Source organism: Mustela putorius, unplaced genomic scaffold (assembly GCF_011764305.1).
Source record: "Mustela putorius furo isolate JIRA1106 unplaced genomic scaffold, ASM1176430v1.1 tig00000508_pilon_pilon_pilon, whole genome shotgun sequence".
NCBI lineage: Eukaryota > Metazoa > Chordata > Mammalia > Carnivora > Mustelidae > Mustela > Mustela putorius.
Window position 1 is genome coordinate 1,722,365 of NW_025421402.1, and position 20,804 is coordinate 1,743,168.

The 20,804-nt window shown below is 53.7% G+C and overlaps 1 protein-coding gene across 3 annotated transcripts in view; it reads right to left on the reverse strand.

Moving 5' to 3' along the window:
- The window catches only part of CACNA1S (calcium voltage-gated channel subunit alpha1 S), a 67,903-nt gene that overhangs the window by 21,894 nt on the left and 25,205 nt on the right, over window positions 1-20,804 (reverse strand). For all 3 annotated transcript variants that reach the window (XM_013058125.2, XM_013058124.2, XM_004756256.3), the window contains exons 8-23: window positions 20,467-20,612; window positions 19,957-20,038; window positions 17,875-18,035; window positions 14,559-14,784; window positions 13,589-13,796; window positions 12,424-12,544; window positions 11,447-11,561; window positions 10,335-10,428; window positions 9,595-9,664; window positions 7,212-7,344; window positions 6,444-6,573; window positions 5,460-5,519; window positions 3,741-3,847; window positions 3,192-3,279; window positions 2,837-2,944; window positions 201-253 (exon numbers count right to left, since the gene is read on the reverse strand). In XM_013058125.2, coding sequence (XP_012913579.2) covers window positions 201-253; window positions 2,837-2,944; window positions 3,192-3,279; window positions 3,741-3,847; window positions 5,460-5,519; window positions 6,444-6,573; window positions 7,212-7,344; window positions 9,595-9,664; window positions 10,335-10,428; window positions 11,447-11,561; window positions 12,424-12,544; window positions 13,589-13,796; window positions 14,559-14,784; window positions 17,875-18,035; window positions 19,957-20,038; window positions 20,467-20,612 — 1,902 coding nt within the window. The remainder of the gene's footprint in view (window positions 1-200; window positions 254-2,836; window positions 2,945-3,191; window positions 3,280-3,740; window positions 3,848-5,459; window positions 5,520-6,443; window positions 6,574-7,211; window positions 7,345-9,594; window positions 9,665-10,334; window positions 10,429-11,446; window positions 11,562-12,423; window positions 12,545-13,588; window positions 13,797-14,558; window positions 14,785-17,874; window positions 18,036-19,956; window positions 20,039-20,466; window positions 20,613-20,804) is intronic.

Genomic DNA, 20,804 nt, shown 5'->3' on the forward strand with positions numbered 1-20,804 from the left:
CACGCCGGAGAAAAAAGTCCCAGACCAGGGACCAAAGGAGACACTGCTGGGTCCTCCCTCCCTGCAGCTACCCAAGGAAAGGTACTTTAGAACATTCCTACTGGACCTAGGGGCTCGGGTTCCCCAGGTCCCTCTCACACAAGGTCCCCTGTCCAGTGGCCGTCCCACCGTGTGTCCTCAGCCAGCAGCGCTCCGCCCACCTGCACTCCTTCTCTGTCATCTTGGATAAGTCATTGCAGCTGAAGAACTTCCCCTGTGTCCCCGAGGAGGAAGGAGGGAGAGAGAGACACACGTTGTCACAGAAACAGCATTCAGTGGGCAATGGAGGTAAATCGTGGGAGTGAGAGGGAAAGGCAGGGCATGGGGAAGGAGGAGCCTGTCTGTTCCTTAAAGAGGGGGCGGGACCCCAGAAGGGTCTTTCTCCTTCCCCAACATCCATTCCCTCAGCTACCCTGTGGGCTTCCCCACCAGGCCTGAGGCTGCCAAGGCTGAGAAGCCGGGTCCTTAGCAGGAGCCTTGGCTGCAAGCCCCAGGCTGGGCCTGAGCAGAAGGAAATACAAACACGCTTGGCCCGGCTCCTCCCTCAGGCAGCCCCCTTCAATCTACCGCTGTAGGACACCCTCTTGGGTCTCCCCATTACAGATCAAAAAGAAGTATTGCCCCACCTCCTACTTTCCTTCTCCTGCAGGTGGGCTGGCCACAGGGCTGCCGTGGGAATAAAAGCCACAGGAATGGAGCCCAGCGGGGCCGTGAAGGTACACATTGTCTCAAAGTGAAGCAGGGATCCCAGCATGGGATCCTGAGGGCCTGAACAGGTCCCAGCACTGTGCCTCCCAGACTGATTTCAGGCAGATCGGTTTTTTTGTTTTGTTTTGTTTTGTTTTTTATCTACATCACAGACTGGGTACCCACGGAAGAGTTTGTTTGGAGAAAAGAAGTTGATTGCTAGGTCTTCATGTGGCTAAATTAAGTTTGAAATCTACGGAATCTGGTTGGGTTCCCTCAAAGGCCCCCAGAGGGAACTGCTTCAGTCCAGGATACGGGGCTAGTCGAAGGCACAGCTGTCCTGCCCACTGCAGGTGTTTGCTGTTCCAGACACACCCCCTTTTCCAGTTGCCAGAGCAGAGGGGCGCCGGGGAGGCGGGTGACATCGGGGGAGAACGGGAGAGGACACAGCTGCCACTGGGCAGTTTTGTGGGGACTTGAAACCAAACACTCAATTTAATACAAAAAGCAAACTCTTGATGTAATATAGAATGCATGCACAAGTGTCCACTGTGTAAAACGAGAGGTAAAATGCCACTTGTCACTGATGTCTGACCATTATCGCAACGGGCAGTCTTTTTTTTTTTTTTTTTTTAATTTTCTTTTTTTGTAACTTTGCCAGAGAGGTAGAGAGCACAAGTAGGCAGAGCAGCAGGCAGAGGGAGAGGGAGAGGCAGGCTCTCTGCCAAGCAGGAAGCCCAATGTGGGGCTTGATCCCAGGACCCTGGGATCATGACCTGAGCTGAAGGCAGCCGCTTAACTGGCTGAGCCACCCAGAATGGGCAGCCCTTTGCTAAAAGACTAAAGCACAGGAGAGTTTGGGGTTGTGGGACAGCTGTTCTTGCTTGGAAGGGACACAGGAGCCAAAGGAAGGGGTTGCTCATTCATTCTTGCAAACAGCATGTTGTGTGGGCCAACCACACTCCAGACCCAGGCTAGGTGCCAGAGTCAGGGATGACTCAGATACAGACTCTGCCCTCAGGAGGCCCCAGGGCCCCTGGCCTGGCAGCAGAGGGGGCAAGGGGAGAGGGAACGGGGCAGCCCTCCGCTGGTGCCAGGAGAAGGTCCCATGCAGATCACAGTGAGCACTGCTTTGAGGCTAAGCTATCACAATCTCTATGTGGTCTCCACCGCCACCACCCAGGACAGTAACCAACAGGACCCAACTTCCTTCACATCATCTGGACTGCTGCTCCCCACCCGGACTGCTCTCCCCAAAGCCTGCTCCCTGCCCACTGGGAGAGACTTGGGTTTGCTTCATGACCCCTTCTCCTCTGCCTTAGCAGAGGCCCTGGCCCAGAGAAAATGCTCTATAAATGTTGAATGAACGAATGGCTGTAAGATGACACCATTGCCTAAGTCTGACTGCAGTGATGTCACCGTGATTGTCACACCTGGTGTCAGGAACAGATTGGGTCGTGAGAGGCAGTGTCAAGGGTGTTGGGGGATACACTTCGATGCCGATTTCTGTGTGATGGGCAGAGGCATTCAGAAATCAGCTGGGTGGGAGAGGACACCTTGCCGGGTAATTTCTAGAGAGGAACTGCAGAGCTGTGTCCTCCCAGGAAGGTGAGAACAGAATGAGGCAGCTCCCGGACTAGAATGATGGCCTCCCTCCCTTAGAGGCTCCTGGTAGATGTGAATGATGCCAGACATTCCGGGGGGGAGCATGGGGTGCAGCGCACTGAAGCAAGTGGAGTGGGCGGGGTGGGCTGGGGAGCATGTTTAGACAAGCCTGGCTGGGTGGGAGAGGTGGGGGCGGTGCTCACAGGGCCAGCAGGAGGGGGAGGGACCTCTATCCTTAAGGAGAAGCCACGGAGAGCCAGGAAGACAGCAGGTGCCACGACCACGGCGGCCAGCAGAGCCAAAGGGGCCAGGGAGGGGCATCAGGAAACCACATCCAGACTCCAGACGGCTGAACCTCACAGCCCAGCGCACCCAAGGACATCGTTTGCACACTTTGGGGCTCCCTGGGCTTAGAGGCAGGGAACGGACCGGCTCCAGCCTTGGCCTGACAGCTGGCCCGGGAGCTAGGGAGAGGAGGCAGACTGCCCAGGCGGGCGGGGCTCACCTTGAAGAGCTGGACGCCGATGCAGGCGAACATGAACTGCAGGAGCGTGGTGACCAGGACGATATTCCCGATGGTGCGGATGGCCACAAACACGCACTGCACCACGTGCTGGGGAGGGAGAGCTGGTCGGCCCTGACCCATCCTCACCATCCCTTGCTGCCTCACCGCTAGCAGGAGGGAGGGAGACGTCCACGGGGGACGCAGGGCTGCCCAGAATCATCCTTCCTGTGCCCCCCACCCCGTTTGGCAAAGGGGACAGAACACACGTCCCCGGATTGGCTGGGCTGAGGTCTCTGGTGTCGGGCCCCTGCAGCCCCTCTTTCCTGCTCCTGGGGTCCTGCACACGCCCTCTTACCTTCAGCCCTTTGGCTCTGTTGATGGCCCGGAGGGGTCGGAGCACCCTCAGCACCCTCAGGATTTTCACCACGGAGATGGCGCTGGACCTGGGGGCGGGCAGTCGAGGAGTGGGCACCGCCGGCCGCCTGCTCCGGCCTCCTGCCGCTAGCCCGCCGCATCTGCCGCCTCTCTGCCTGGAAGCCCTCCAGTCTTTCCCCGCTCTCATAAGCAGCGTGTGCGCTCTAACCCAGGATAAAACCACCTCCTGCTAACGGGTGCCAAGCCGTGCGGCACAGTAAGGGGGTGACCCAAAGCTAGGGGCTGTGTTCCCTCAGTGTAGCTGGAGGACTGCCTTCTCCTCTCCGCATCCCCCCCTACTCTCGAGGACACTGCTCTGGCCACTTAGCATGGTCCCTTTGGTCCAGTTAGTGACACCCCAGGGGACCCTGGACCCCGATCCATGGCCCCAAGAATTCCTCCCCTTGCAGCTTGGTGTCTACCAACACACAGTGGGTGGGGCTCCGCTCTGAGGAGGGGACCACTTGGGGGTCACCCCGTCATTGCTCACTCAAGTCCCATGGAGATGAGGGACACGGCCACCACCAGCAGGTCCAGGATGTTGAAGTAGTTGCGGCAGAAGGAGCCCTTGTGCAGGAAGGCACCGTAGGTCGTCATCTGCGGGGAAGAGGCAGCATCCTGGGTGGGGGTGGGGCTTGGGAACACACCTGTCCCCGTGAAGTAGGGCTTTTCTAGGCAAGATTCACCTCAGTCTGATCGCAAGGCACTCGCTGAGGCAGAGAGCTGCCAGAGGCTCTATCCTTCACTCTGCGCCTTGCTGGGTCCTCAGTGCTGTTCCCCCAACCTCTGTTCCCAGTTCTGGAAACAGGACTTCTCACAGGCAGCTACGCTACCTTTGCTCTCTGAGCTCATCTCTGCTCACATGCCCCGGGGCACCCCAGTCTCCTTTCCCCTGAGGCCACAGACTGCGGAAGCCCCGGCCCTGCTCTCCCCGACAAAACAGGAGGAAACTCATCTTCCTCCTTCCCGGAGGGCTTCTTCAGAAGTCGGCTCTGCCCTGAGGATTGCTGAGTCAGGCTGAACAGCCACGGAGGACAGGAAGAACTTCACCAGGCTCCTGACTCTTCCCCTCCCTGTTGCCCCACCTTCTTGCTGGTCCCTCAGCTTCTTCCCTGTGCTCTGTGATCATCTCCGAGGCCCTTTGCACAAACACGCTTGAAGTCTGATGGGCTTGAAGCCTTTCCTGGCATTGACAGTGACTTCGTCTCAACTCACCTTCCTGGCTTCTGAAGCCAGCCCTCCTGTTTGTTCTGGGCTATGTCCCAGCCCAAAGGGACCACTTCCTCCCCTCTGAGCACATCCCAAACACCTCCTCACAATGCATGTGCTGTTGTTTTGTCCTCCTGGACTGGCCTTGCTATCTCTCCCTAATGAAGTCCTGTCCAACCTCAAGGGTTAACTCTAAGCTACCACCTCCAGGAAGCCCTCTGGGATGTCAGGGAAGCCACCGTCCCTCTGCTCAACTCCTTTAGTAGTCAAAGGCCCTGATATAAGGAACTGTCCTGAATTCTTATTGCAACCTGCTCTGGGCTATTCCTCCTGCAAAGCTCCCCTCGCCCCTCCTTATTCATGAAAGTGAAGGCTGGGGCTGCTGGGTCTCAGTTATAGACGGGCCCTCCCTCTGCCTCTCAGACCTTCCACAGGGATGGTGATGGTGTGAAATCGTGGGTCGGCCTAAGAAGGGGAGAGCAGTGATGTGCTATGAGTAAGGAGGGGGAGTGCCATGATAGGGCAGAGCTGCCGGAAATCCATCCAGCGCAGAGGTCACTTCTCTGAGGACCTCCAGAGAGAGGTCTTTCAGTCACGTGTCACGAAGCTCTAGGAACAAATCATAGCTCCCTGGGTCTATTCTTAGGCTAACCGTGCCTTCCTTCTGCAGGAAAACCCCCCAGGGCTCCAGAGAGAAGGGTTGTGCTCACTGAGAGGTGCAGAAAGATACACAGCCTGTGGGCTGGTTCTACTTCACATCCCCACCTGGCCACCTGCTCACCTGTTTGCCCCAACTTATGTGCAGCAACCCCCTCTGCTCTCCTGGATCTGGTGAGTCCTTCCCTGATGTTCTCTGCTCTCCTCTTGCTTTTCCCGCATCCCCGCAACCCAGCCTCTGAGTGGGTGCTGCATGTAAGTCAGAGCCACATCAGGCCTGATGTCCTGGCCTATAGACACCGTTCTGTAGACAGACCCAGGCTGTCCTACAGCCTTCACTCACCTTGAGGACAATCTCTACAGTGAAGACCGAGGTGAATGCAATGTCAAAATACCCAAGGATCTAGTGACAGAGCAGAGGGGACAGAAGTCAGTGAAAAGAAGTGAACAATGATATCATTATTATCTTCAATGCCATCACCACCATCATCACCATCATCATCGTCACCACCACCAGCACCACCACCACTACTATCATCATGGTTGTCACCATCACCCCTACCATCACTACCATTACTATCACCACTACTACCACCATCATCATCACCATAATCCTCACCACTGCCATCATCGGCATTATTATCACCATTATTACCACTATCTTCATCACTACCACCACTGCTGTCATACCCATTACTATCACCACCATCACCAGCATCATCACCATCATGACCATTACCATCACCATCTACCATCACCATCATCACCATCATCACCACTACCACCATCATGTCCACCACCACTACCATCACTGCTATTACCATCAGCACCATTACACCATCATCATCACTGTCATTATCACCACCACCACTATCATCATCACTACTACCACCACCATCATCACCATTAACATCACTACCATTACCACCACCACCATCACTACCTCCATCAATATCACCATCACCACTACCCTCACCACCATCACCATCATAATGACCACCACAATCACCCCATCATCATCATCACTATCACCAACATCACCACCATCCCCCTCACCACTACCACCACGACTACCACCATTGCCACCATCCCCCTCATCATTAAAACTAGGCACCAAGAGCCTGTCTGTGCTGTGTACTGTGGCAATACTGTTCCGAAGGAGTAGCTCGGGCATCTTGGTCCTCCAGGGACTTGAACTTTAAGAGACTCTGATGCCTGCAGCCACATAGAGCATACACTGAGCTCTGAGCAGCAGGGAGGTGTGCAGGTGGCTGAAGCCAGGTGGGGAGGGGTGCTGAGCTGGTAGAAAGCGTGGATCCGCCATCACCTGATTCCTCACAGACTCGGCCCGGATGGGGTCCTCGGCGGCCAGGGCGGCACTGCTGAGCAGGATGAAGAGCAGGATGAAGTTGGTGAACCAGGTGGCATTGACAATGCGGTGACACAGGACACGGATCCTGTAGAGGGACAGTGAGGGGACCAGGAGAACTGTGAGCCCTTGGGCATTCAGGCCTCACCAGCCTCTGTAGGGCAGAGAGACCCTGGAGCCTGCATCTGAAAGGCCCTCTGGCTGGACATGCTGGGGCTGGTCCACCACACCCCTCCTGCTGTTTCTGTGGCCTCAGTTCCCTCCCCCAGCCAAATCCCTGCCCCCACCCACCCCAGCACTCCCCCACCACCCTGTGGTTTCCAACCAAGTGAACAGGGCAGGCTGATCCCATCCCGGAAGCAGACAGATGAAACTCCATGAAGACTATAGTCTGTGCATATGTTAAAGGTTTAAGACTGTGAAGCCAGTAAGAACTATAGCTTCACCCAGTTCTCATCCCCCATCCTGTCTAAAATCGCCCTCAACAAGGAAGCAAAATATACAAACCCTCTTAGCTGTGAGTAACCGCTAAGGTTTCCAGCATTCCTTCTCCCTGAGATACTAGCATTTTAAGCAGGGCACAAGATCTGAAGATAAGGGCATCAGTTTCTCACAGTGTTATGGTAGGCCCAGAGAATCAGGAGAAGGGGGGCCTTTTAGAGCAGAAACCAGCCCCTTCTGAGAGCCCCAACAAGCACCCTGCACAGCAGCCGAGGGGCCACCCACTTGTTGGTGGGGCTGAAGATGAAGAAGGAGCTGGCTTCTGGAATGGGTACCGCTTTCTCTTTCAGCTGCAGCTCAGCCAGGGGGCGTGGTCGGGGGCTCACAGGGATCTCAGGCTCATCTTCTTCATCATCGCCTGTGCGGAGGGGAGAGAGAGAAGTTGGAGGCATCTTTACATACTTTCCTGTTCCCCAGGTTCTGTGCTCTGAATGCAACCACAAACCCCCAACCACAAACAAGTGAGGGTGGGAGCAGGCCAGTGCAGGCCACAAGGGTGTCAGCAGAGTCCAGCCCAGGCATCTCCCTTTCCCCTTGGGGAATAGGTCAGGGAAAACTGTCGGTCCCAGAACCCTCCAGAAGCGGGGCCAGGACCAAAGTCAAGGAGCCTTGCTGTTTCATCTTCTGTCTCAGGGCTGGACTCACACCATCTCAAATGCTCGCAGTTGAGAAGTATAGGGGGGACTGTGCTCCAGAGGAGACGTGAGTTGTGGTCCAGGCTCTGCCCCTAACTTGCTGTGCTGACTAGGCAAGACCCTATCCTTCTTGGGTTTCAGCTTCCCAATTTGTGAAATTGATTAGGAGCAGGAGGCTTATTGAAATAGACTCTAAGTTCCTCTCCTGGGCTAGGATTCTAAAAATAATCATTTCTGAGAGGAACTGCCAGCATGGGGAAAAAAAAAAAATCAATATCCTTAAGTTTCAGCCAGTCGCCAGTACTGAGGCAGATCCTGGGGTGGGAGGGGTAGAGGAAGAAGAGACAGACCCTCTCGGTTTATTGGCTAAGTCTCACGGCCTCACGAGACAGCACACTCCCTGAGCTCCTCAGCTGGGGTGAGAGGGGAGGTGAGGATCCAGTGATCAGACTGGAGGGCGTTGTCAAAGTCGGGGTGCCCCTCCCTGTCCAGGTCCTGCCCAGTCTCCTGTTGACCTCACCCCATAGCCACCTCACCGCTACTCCTCCTGGCCCTTTGGGGAAGCCCGGAAAGAGCCACTGTATTCTGCTCTCTCCACTCGATTCTGCTCTCTGCACCGGCTCTCAGCTTCACCCCCCTTTCTCCTGCCTCACAACGAGCGTCCTAATGTGACACTGCCCATCTTGCCCTGGCTGCCAAGGACCCCAAAACACATCTTACGCTTAATGGAAGAAACTGTTCATTCTTAAAGTTAGCATATCTGCTTTCTTTTTTCCAGGTTTGTGCCCATTTTGTTCATTTCATTGTATGCATCTTTTGTCCTAAGCCTAAGGCATTTCAAATTGTCTTTTGGAAAGAAGCAGGATAAACATAGTCAACCTCCTTAGTAAGAACTCCCTTCCAACTGCCCACCTCACAACCCCTCAACCCTCTACCCTCCCCACTTCTTTCCAACCCTTACCCCTTCCTTAACCTCCCATTTCCTGGGTCAGCCACCTTCCCCGGCATACCAGGCATGCTCATCTGCTAGGTCATGGTCGTTAGATGAAACAGCTTGAGATGAATTATTTTAAAACCCAAAGATTCATTACTGGCAGATGTTTGAAGAAATATTATTAGTCCTGTCTCTATCAGCTCCGTGCTCCCCACACATCACTAGGCAAAATTGTTTCATGTGTTCATTCAATCTATTTACTGAGGGCCTACGCTATGCCATTTGGGGCACAGAAAGTCCCCCTGGAACTTGAGTCGCTGAGGTAGACAGATGCTAATCAGCGGATCCCACAAAGAGCCATGAAGTTGCACCAGCGACCCCGTGCTCCCAGGACCCGTGAGGGAGCTAACAGGGAACCTCAGAGCTCTGGGGCTCCAGCCTCTTGCAGGTGGCTTGTTCACAGGAACCCAGCCTGGCCCCGCTCTCTCCACGGTGTTCTCTCCTTGGCACAGATGAATGGCTCTCTGCGGGAGCCACCATTTGCGAGACGTTCACGGTTTCTCTGTGGCTGTGTATCACCCTCCTGGCCGCCCTACCCTTGTCTCTTTCATTTCGATTTTTCCCGCAGTGCAAGTCAAGGTTCTATTTATTCCTGTTTCAGTCCAGCCCCCAGACCTGATGGACACTGAGGGGTGAGCAACCTGTCCGTCTCCCACACCACACAGACAGATGTCTGTGGTCTGCTCTGCGTGGCCAGAATGGAAAACTTGAAAACGTAGTCCTCAGCACTGAAGTACGTAACGGGCACTCAGTAAATACTAGCTGAATTAAATGAAAACAGAATGTGTGGTTTTTTCTATCATGTGTATAGTAGAGAGAGGCAGGCTTGCGGTGGCTCATATGCGGGACTAGGTCAGAAGGGATGTCTCTGTGTCGTGATCCACTCGAGGAAGGATCCAGGGAGGGGACGCGCAAGAGCTTGTCCCCTGGGGAGAAATCAACTCCCCAGCATACACCCCAACAGTCCCAAGACCCTCACCTGGGAAGTCAGCCGAAGGGTAAGGATCCTTTATTTCATTGACGTTAGATTCAAACTCATCGATTTTCAGCTGTAGAAATACGATGAAGATGAGGAATGCAGAAGCTGCAGTTTCTACTGACTGAGCACTTAGGGGAGGGGTAGGGTAGGCGTTAGCTCAATCCTGCCTCCAGCCTGGGGGTAGGTAATAGTAGGATCATTCTTTTTTTTTTTTTTTTTTTTTTTTTACGAACGAGAAGCCAGGCACAGAAAGGTCATACGAGTTGCCAAGACCTCAGCCTGTCTGAGCCTGTGCAAGGCAACCCCGGCTTAGTTGTCTGGGGCCCAACTCCCGAACCCTTTGACCTCCGCTTCCTCAGCTTCCAGAAGGGTTGAGCAGGGCCAGGCTGGAACAAGCAGGAAGTGGGGGGGGGGCAGTCTGGGCCTCGCAATGGGACGGGGGTGTCAAATGGGGCGGGAGACATCTGACTGGGGTAAGAAGCTGGGACTCTGAGGAAGTCTGGTTCCCAGACTGGGGTATCTGCGCCTCTCAGTACAAAGGATTCCTTGTGGGAGTGTAGCTATTGACTTTCTCCCCAGGAGAGTGGAGACAGATGCCCTCACCTGGCTGATAACCAGGCAGATAGCCCCTCTCCACCTCCCTACCCACCCCCAGCACCCTAAGTCACGGGGGTGACCCAGAGGACTTGCGGAGTCCCTCCCCATCCTGCCTCTGAAAACACCCCATGTGATATGCTCACCTTGGCGGTGGTAGGGATGCCCTCGCCCTTGGGTTTCTGTTCCAGCTTCTTGGCCATCACTGACTTCTCCTCCTCTGACTTGTCTGGGAGACCCCTGAGTTAAAAAAAACAAGGAAGCCCACGGTAGAAGCCCGACTAGACAGTTCTCGGAGCTCAGGGAGCTCTGTGGACGATGGAACAGGGCAGGCTGCCAAGAGGGAAGGGCTATAGGCCTGAGTCTCTGACGAAAGGGCATGATGCCCACCTTGGGCCCGTGGCTAAACATGGCTCACTGGTCAACCACACTCAGTGTTCATTGACAGGTAGATGGGTGGAAAGGGTCTTTGCACCTGGTTCATCAAGAATTCACAGTGTGGGAGCATGGTTTGGTCCAAGATGGGACTCAACTCTTTGGAAGCATCTGGATTTCATTGCTGGCCTTTCTGTCTTTCTCCTCCCATCCTGCCTCCCAGGGATGGGCATACCATTCCTGCAGGCACGGGCATACCATTCCTGCAGGCACGGGCATTGAAGGAAGCAGGTCTTTGTCTAGAACCACTCAGTGTGGTTCTCCAGCCAGCAGCATCGGCGCCCCCTGGGGGCTTGTTAGACCTGTCGACCATCAACCCCAGCCCAAGACTTTCTGAATCAGCAGCAGTATTTTAACAAGATCCCCAGGTGACTCATTTGCAGTGACTTGTTTCTGGTCAGACTGGAAGACTAATCCTGCTTCTGTTCCTAGAGGAGGGTCTCAGGCTATGGAGAGTTATATGCCAAACTCACTGGTGGAGAGAACAGTACAGCCCCGAGAAACCAACCGCCACTAGGACGTATGCACGGCTCAACAGAGGGAAACGACTCCTTTCAAGAAGGCAAGTTCCCAGAACTCCCCACCAGGATTCCCTGGTGGGATCCTGCCTGGCTCTGCTGTCCCATTTCCTGGGGCCACCTCCAATTCTGCACCTAGGGACAGCTCAGAGGATGTCAGTCATCCATCCCTAAACGTGTGGGTGCAGAAGCCTGCCCACTGGGACGGGGGTCACCGTGGCACAGCCCTTGCTCATCGGGCTCCAGCGCAGGGAGGCCACCACCAAACATGCCAGGCCCCTCCCTGCTGGGGAGGCAGCACTCACTTGGACATCTTTCTGCGCTTTCTCTCCTCAGCTTTGGCCTTCTGGGCAGAAGTCAGGCTCTCGGCCTCAGCCAGGTTGTCCACAGCGATGGCCAGGAAGACATTGAGCAGGATATCTGAGGTCATCCTGCTAAGGAGTCTTGGGTTGTGGATGAAAAAGAAGACTCTGGGGCCAGAGTCCCACCCTGCCCAGCGGTTGGCAGGGCTTAACCCCACTGCCTTGGTGGGCTTGTCAGAGGGCCTCTTGCCAGAATTACACACGGGGTGGCATGGGCCCGAGGACACGGACGAGCATCCGCAGGGTGGCCTGGCTGCATGGGGCTATCCACGATGGGCCTTGAGTGCCCCCCATTTCCCATCCATGACTGATCCCAGCTTCCACACGGGGCTGAGTGGGGAGCCTGTGAGGCACTGTCCCAGAGAGTCACGCTTGGCACCCATGAGCTCCAGGAACACTGGCTCCCTCCCTCCCCAGCCCCCTACTCATAATACCTACCAAATGCCGTGTACAGACCTCAGAACCCCCGGGGCCTGCTGGCTCTCTCTGCCCCAACCACCCCACCCTTCCATCTGCTTGTCTCATTCTCCACCAGCCTCTTCCCTCCTTCCTCCCTGCCTGCCTCCCAAACCTTCGGACCAGGCTGCCTACCAACCTCATGGCCCTGCGGCCAAACCTTGTCCTTCCTCCTGCCTGCTCCAGGCTCACCAGCCTCTCTAGGAAGAAATCTGCCCACCAGTAACCAGTCACTTCTGTGATTCTTGAACATTCCTGGGGGGAGGGGGGAACTCTCCTACAGCTCTCCCTTGCAATTGCTATTTGCCATGTCCTAGCCCGCGTACCCTGCCCCATGAGTCTGGGGGCTGCCCTTCAGCCGGAGGGCTTGTTGCTTGGCATGTGTGTGGCCAGGACCCCCGTTTTCAGGCCCTCGCCCACCCCCTCCCACAGCTCTTTTCTGTGCCCCGCTTCCAAAGGGATACAATTGCCACAGACGAAAAGGATGATGAAATAAATACACACGAGCACCCCGGGGTAGGACGGTCCCCCGTAGGCCATGATCCCGTTGTACATCATGGAGTTCCAGTCTTCACCGGTCAGGACCTAGGGGGAGAGGGAGCACAGTGAGGGGAGGGGGTCGCAGAGGGTCTCCAGAGTCCTCTCTCGGGACTGCGTGGTCCCAAAGGCCCCTAGACCTTTCCTCTCTTCATCCACGGCCAGGATGAAAGGCCCCTGCTCCCCTCCTGGAATCTCTTCCAATGGTCAGAAATCCTACAGTTGCCTTTCCAGAGCCAAGGGGTCTGACTGTGGGGTCACCACCTCCCTGTGCTCTGTCCCTAATGCCCAGGCTTAACCGTATGGCCCCCACCCAGGCCTCCTGGCATCCCAGCCTCCAGAGCTAGCGTGAAATGTCAGGTGTCTCATCACACGTGATGCCCGACCAGACACGGGGTGAAGGGAAGAGAGGGTAGAGTCATCTGGAAGACCCACCAATGGCCACACATGGCCCTTCTCATCTGGAAGACCCGCCAATGGCCACACATGGCCCTTCTCACAGGTACGGACTGAGATTCCCCAGTGAGTGCCGGCCCCGCACAGAGGAGCGTTTCTCGGCTCTACACTGAGGAATCTCCTCCGGGAGGCCCATGGCTCTGAAGGCCTCAGGTACATCCCAGCCACCCTCCTCTGGGCGGCTTCTGGTGAACATGAACTGAGCCATGTCTTTGCTGTGAGAAATGGTTGGCATTTCTCTGGGTCTTTGTCAGTCTTGTTGGGGGAGAGCTCACTGGCTGACTCTGTGCTCAGAGACGGGAGTAGGGCACGGGAGAGAAAGCGGGCCCCTAGACTCCACTCAGTCAGTATCAGTGCCCCTGCCATGGGCCCGCGCTAGGTACCAGGGACAAAGCAAATAGGACAAACCAGGCAGAACTCCCAGCCTCCAGAGGATGCAGGAGACCAACAGCAGCTATTACAATGGAGAGGAGCACAGAGGAAGAGGAGGGCCTGCAAAGGGACCCCGAACTCGTGCCAGCAGATCTGAGAAGGCTTCCTGGAGGAGGTGATGCCCCCCCCCCGCCCCCGCTCTTGGAGGACAAGTGGGATTCAGCACCTACAGTATTGAATCCTGGAATCCTGAATCTTGAATACCTGGAAGACGCTGATGAGGGCCTGCGGGAAGTTGTCGAAGTTGCTGCGCCGCACCTCCGTGTCCTCGAAGTCGTATCTGCCCCCGAAGAGCTGCATGCCCAGCAGCGCGAAGATGATGATGAAGAGGAAGAGCAGCAGCAGCAGTGAGGCGATGGAGCGGATGGAGTTGAGCAGGGACGCCACCAGGTTGCTTAGAGATGTCCAGTACCTGAGGGCAGAGGGTCACAGGTGCAGAGGAGACGCGCCCCCTCCCCGCGCCCCCCTCCGCGGAGCCCCTGAGGTCTGGCCAGGCCAAGGCAAAGGCTCTGTCCTGAGGGGACGCAGAGGGAAAAGGGGCACCCTTGGGCCTCTGGGAGGCTCCAGGATGGAGGCCAGGCACCCACTCTTTCTGCCCATCCTAGCACTTCTCATGGTTTGTCGTTTCATGTTCCTTTGTGCGACTGCCGGCTAACTTCCGGCCACCCCACCAGACTGTGGACCCCAGGAGAGTAAGGGCCACTTCTCTCCCTTGCACCCCTGCACACTGTGTGCCTAGCACAGTCCCCAGCTCAGGCGGCTGCTCAATAAACCCTGGGAAGCCGATGAGCCCGTCTCTGCTCCCTCCCTCTTTATTCTTTATTCTCCCTCCTCATTTCCATCCCGTTTCCCCACTTCTCATTTCCTCTCATCTTCCTCCACTTCCTCCTTCTCCCATACTCTCCTTGTCCTCTTCCTTCCCTCCACGCCACGTGCTGCACCCCTGCCTGGTATCCCTGCCCAGATGGTAAGAGGTAAGAGGGAAAAAAAAAATTAAGGAAAGAGGTCAAAACGGGAAAGCCATTTCTTTTAGGGAAAGAGGGACATCCTGGGCCAGAGGCCACCCATGAACTCGCCCAGACCCCAGACCACGGGAACGGAGCCCCTATGGAGCAGACCAGGCACACTATGGGTGTGGGGCTGCTGGAGCAACGCCCACTCTCCCAGCGCTCACTTGGTGATCTTGAAGATCCTGAGGAGGCGGATACAGCGCAGCACGGAGATGCCCAGGGGGCTCATAGCACCCGATTCCACTAGCAGGATCTCCAGGATGCCGCTGCACACCACGAAGCAGTCGAAGCGGTTGAAGATGGACATGAAGTACTGGCGCAGACCCAGCCCGTACATCTTCATCAGCATCTCGATGGTGAAGAGGGCCAGCAGCACGCGGTTGGCTACATCTGTGGGGTAGGGGTGGGGGGGCCAGCCTCAGCATCGCTCGCTCTCTCTCTCCCTGCCCTGTCTCCAGGCCATGACCTTGGCTGAGCCCTCCGCCCCAAACCCGCTCTCTGAGTTTCCAAAGCATCATCCCTTTTCCACTCTCAAAATCCATAAAACCTGGCGAATGTTTGCCCATTGAGGGAATGCTGATGTAAGTTTCTCAAATAAGCCATACCATGGCTACATCATGGCTGAGCCATACCATGTTTATCATAAGGGAGTTTCATTACTTTCAATTTGCCTTAAGTTAATTAAGCCCTGCCATAGTCTCATTACTGTACACGTCCTTCTCTCCTATTGGAGCCAACCTGTCCACCTGTGCTTTGCTCACCAGCCCCCCTACCCCTCCCTCACGAAATCCACTGCTAATGATCACTTCTCTTTCCTATGTGTTTAACTTCTCCTTTCAAATGGATTCTCCCATCACCATTTTTAAACGCCAGAGTCTTTCCAATTGTCCCTGTAGCTCCTGCCCCAGCTCTCTCCTCCCTATCACGGCCAGACTTCCTAGAGAGCTATTGGCTTGGATCCCTTCATTTCTTCCCACCCTGCCCTGCTCCATTTGCTCTCTAAGTCATACCTAACTGGGTCTAACTGGTTCTACATGATCATTCCACCAACAGGCTCTCTCAAGGTCACCAATGACTTCCAGGTCACTAAATCCACTTTAACCCTCATTTTTCCTGATCTCACAGAAGCCCTCGGCACTGTTGACCACTCTCGCTTTTTCAAATATTCTCTTTCCTTAGCTTCTGTAACCCTATATCCTTCTGGATTTCTTCTACTTCTCCTGCTTTTCCCAAGCTTCCTCTGCAGATGTAATTCTTTACCTAACCACTGGATGCTGGCCTTGGGCTGTGCATTTAGTATATTTATCCTCTGATGATCTGGAGATGTCTTCTAAGACTGTAGCTTCAGTGGCCATCCCTGCCAATGACTCCCAGATTTTAATTCTTCAACATAGACCTCTCCATTAAGTTCCAGACCTGTTTTGCCATCTGCCTCCTTGACATTTCCATTGGGATCTCTCAAAGGTACCTGAAACTCAACATGCCTAAGACTAAGCTGATGAGTACTGGAGTAGTACCCATCCTCCTGCACCCCCAAATATACTCAGCCATTGATTGCCTTTCCCATCTCAGTAAGTGGCATTACCATCCATTTATCTGCAGAGGCCAGAAACCTCAAGTCTCTGACTCCTTTGGGTGGGCGGTACTCAGACAATGCATCGGCAATGCTTGGCACATTCAAGGAGCTCTCAAGAAGACTGGTGGCAATGCATGCATGCATTTTTCCCTACCTCCTTCCCATAGAAAAACACAGTCTTCTTTTCTACTTATATTCCTTCTTTAATTTTTTTCATCATTTTAAACACAGTGTCTTTTGTATTGTCCTGCTACCTCAGACTCCCAGGGTTGCTCATTCCTGTTGGTTGGGCTTGATACTTCTTCCTCCAGGTGGCCCTCTTCCTTATCTGTTTTGCAATTGTTTTGTTGTAAGCTCTTCTTTGGGAAATGCTTTTTCCCTGCAGGAATTCTGTATGCCTTGGTTTGAGAAGCATCCTTAAAGGGTGGCTTATGTTTGCTTCTGCTGGGCACCACAGGGTTTTCCCTTGCCTCTGACTAGTTTTTTATGTTACTGCCTTAGCTTAGGATCCCTACACCATCTGGAACAGTGCAAATTGGAGCGCATACATATAGGGCACAGATTGGATTTCAATTTTTTCACCTGAGACATTTTTCCTTATTCCCAGAGCCTCCAGCATGGATAAACTTCCACCTTCTTTCCCTGGCCCGATGCGGTGAGATTTTTGCTTCCCTCACAAAGGGGTAGCCCTAGGCTCTGGCTCTATCCAGGGGGTCAGTTCTGTTTCTCACCTGACCCAGGCTCTGGGCCCCTGTCTCCTGTCCCTGCCTAGGCATTAAGAACCCAACTGCCACTCTTTAGGGTTTAGCTCTAGGTCTAGAATATTCCTGGAAATCAATTCATGAGCTCATTGCCTCTGGCTTTCAGTTGTTTCTTCATTTCTGCCATCTAGATATTTCCTTGTCTTTCTTTGAAATATTGTTATTATGACTTAGGCAGCACTGCCACGTGTCTACAGTGGGGAGGGCACTTAGTTTGATCCGCCATGTTGGGACTGGTCTCCTTATTCTCTTAGTCTCTGCCTTTTCGCAGTTCAGAGCTCCACAGGCAGAGGAACATCTATCTTGGGGATGAGGCTGACTTGACTTCCACCAAAACTGATCCTTCGGAAATTCTGATCTGATCGTGTTATATGGCTGCTGACAACTTTTCATTAGCTTCCCATCTCCCAAAGTTTAAAATCCCAATATTTTGCTCAAGTACTTAAGGGCCTTGACATGCAAACACCCCTCCCACTGCTCTCAGTCACATAAGAAGTTCTTACAGCTCCCTGAATTCACCATACTATTCTATATCCTCACATCTTTGCATGTGCTGTTCGTTCTGGGGGGATCCTCCCTCCCTTCCCTTTGACTGCTGGGGGGCACATCTACTGATTCTTTGAGGTCCACGGAGCTCCAACATTCCTCCCCTATAATTCTTCTCTTGCTGCCCCATATTTGCCTGCATGGTTGCCCTCCCTATGTGGACTTGACATTCTTCATGAGCATCTATCTTCTCCTCTAAATACACTCCTGGAAGGCAGGAGCCTATTAATTCTCTCTGCATCTGAATTCACTGTCTATGCCTTACATATACCATGCATGCAATAAATAGCTGGTGAAAGACTGCTGTTTTGGCAGTAGAATTTGAACTTGGATGCTTGGAGTTCTAGATTGCTGGTGATCCTTATGCTCAGTATCCGAAATTGTAATCATTTGCCGAGACACCTGGGCTTCCCAACTGGCTACTGTTATTGCCCCTGGTGATGCCATGAGGAAAACAGTATTACCAGCCTCTGATTTCTAGAAAACAATGTCAATATCTCCATGACGTCTTCTGCCAAACCTGAGGTGCTACTACTGGCTGGCTTTGGCCATTGGCCACATCTGTCCCCTTTCTGGCTTCACTCTGTTGTGTCTCACCTTGCAAGTGGGTCAGCCACAGAGGCTGGTTGTGGTGCTCAGAGGCAATAGACAGGGTATTGAGGGCAACGACCAGGATCACCAGCCAGTAGAAGACTTTGGACTTGATCACGTCATGGCACTTCCAGCGAAAGATGCGGTTCCACTGCCTCCAGTGGCGACTGGGAGAGGAAACACGGGAGGGGGGAGGCAAAGAGCTGTTTTCCTCCGAGCTCCCCCCCCCTTTCTGGAATTGCTTTCCGACAGGCTCCAGCCTGTCTCCATCTGATCGCCCACTCTCTCCTCTGGCCACGCGGGAGACGCTAGCTAAGGGCGTGAGCTGCAGGGCCAGACTGATTTAAAATCTTGCCTTCTACTTGTGAAGCTCTTCCTCTTTCAAAGGAGAAAGAAAAATAATGATCCCAGGATTTAGAGATAATGCAAGCAGAATGCTTAGCACAGTGCCCGCCATACAACAGGGGCCCCCCACACACTTGCATTTTAATTAAAGCACACGGGGAGGGGAGGTGCATTTTGTTATTAGAAAAACAATTGTGTAATGGATTAGTCATATCTGGTGTTGTTGAGGGTGTTTGGAAAGGGCACTGCCACAATCATTGCAACATTTTTTGGAGAACAATTTGGCAGCATTGACCAAGTTTTAAAAATATATATGCTTTGATCCAGAAATTCCATTTCTAGGAATCTGCCTGGTGGGAATGTTCATACGTATGCAGGACTGTTCCTACAGCGCTGTCGGCATTGCCAAAACCAGCAAAAATTAATACTTTATGGTATATTCATCCTGTGGACTAACACTCAAAGATCCACCAGACAAAGTTGAGCCATCCAGCCATGGACAGGCATGAAGGAAACTTGAAGGTCTATCACTAGTTGAAAGAAGCCAGTCTGAACAGGCTACATGCTGTGTGATTCCTAATATATAACATTCTGGAAAAAGCAAAACTACAGAAAGGATAACAACATCAGTTTTTAGTTGCCAGGCTGGGGGAGGAGGAATGAGGACACGAAGCACAGAGCACTTTTAGGGCAGCAAAAATACTCTGAATGATCTTAGAATGATGAATCCATGTCATTACACATTTGCCCAAACCCACAGAGGGAACAGCACCAAGAGGGAGCCCCAAAGTACACCTCGGCTTTCTGGTGGGGGATATTGATTAATGGGCAGTGCCTGTGTGCTGGCGGGGGGATATGAGAAATCTCTGTACCTTCTGTTCCATTCTGCCGTGAACCTAAAACTGCTCTAAAAAAATTAAAGTCTTAAAAAAAAAAAAAAGACACGCGCGTATGTATAAAGTTGCCCTAAATAGATATTTTTTAAGTTAAAAATATGTTACTTGATACTATGTATATCTTCTTCATCAAGTGTTTGCCAGGACATCCTGTATGCTGGGCACTGTTCTAGGCTGGGTATCCAGGGTAGTTAGCATAAGGAACTCTGCATGTAAAAAGCCAAGCCAAACAAAAAAACCTGGCGTGTGTGTGTGTGTGTGTGTGTGTGTGTGTGTGTGTGTTTGTGTAGAGAGAAAAGCATAGCAAAGGTCTTGAAGGGATACGCATCTGTTACCATGGTTACCTCTTTGAAGGGCAGTGGGGACCTTCATCTTTTCTTTGATGTATTTCTCTGTTTGATCTTCCAAACTCACAAGTGGGTATGAATTTGGAAAAGGAAGCAGCCAACCAACCAAACACACCTTCCTCTTGAGACAAAGACACTTGAGGTTGGAGCATCCCCTTGTCTCCAGACTCCTGGGGAGGCCAGCGTCCTTCCCGCACACCTCTCTGTGCTACCTCTTTGCAGCACACACCTTCCCTCTTCCTGAGCAGAGCTTTCCAGGACTAACTGTCCCACCAATGCCACTCTGATCACAGGGTAGCAGCCAGATTCTCTCCCTTGCCCCATGGCAGGCTCCCACTTTCTTCCCGATGTAGTATATAATAAGGTCATCTGCTGAGTGTCCTAAAGGATCGCGAACATGACTCTAAGGTCCAGTAAATGGGGACCAGTAAATGGGTTCTAACTCCCTATCTCTGGGAGTTCTGAGGCTGGGAAGACTCTGGGGAGAAGGGGATACTCACACAAACTGAATGATTTTGTTCAAGCCCTCGATTTCATACAAGCTCTCTGTGTCAGAGCCTCCTTCATCCAAAGACAACTTCCCTGGGAACAAGAGAGAAAGAGTGGACCAGTATTCTGGGCCTCTCTGCGCTAGACACACCTGGAAAAGGGGCCATTGACTGGAGACATCTGTGACAACGGGCCTGGAACTTCAGGCCTGGATCCCTGTATGTTTGGGGCCCAAGAAAGAGCCCACACCTGGGCAGGGGGTGGTTATGGACAGGTAGCACGGTGCTTTGCACTCTAGGAAGAGCCCTGGGCACACCCAGATGCCATCATTTCCAGGTGTAAGGCTTTAGGCAAGTCACTCGCCCTTTAAGGGCCTGAGTTCTCTTACCGGCAGCACAGCAACGTTCTACCGCTCCGTGGGCCTCCCAGGCTTGCAGGACTTTCCCTGACTCAGTGCTCCCAGTGGGCACTGACTGTGTGGGGCTGGGGAGGGCATGCTGACCATGCCTTTGGGCCCAAACCTTCTCTCAAGTCCTCAACGTCCATGACCTCGCCCTGCGTGATCCAGCTCATGTAGCCCCGCAGGTCCTCCTCCAGCTGCTGCTTCTCCCGGAGCTTTTGGAAGGTTCCTCTGGACTTGGCCTTCTCCCGCTCCTTGGTGAATTCCCTAAAGTGGAACAGGGGAGACGGGGGAGAGAGGAGGAAAGGGGCTGGAGGAGGACTGAGCGTCCCAAGGACAGAGAGACACATTCTGTGGCTGGGTGTGCCCCCGCCCTCTGGTCCAGGGGGTCACCTGGGGTCCAGGTGTCCTTCCAGGTGGTGGAGGGGCAGCCACTCTCCCTCCCCTCACCATCCCCCT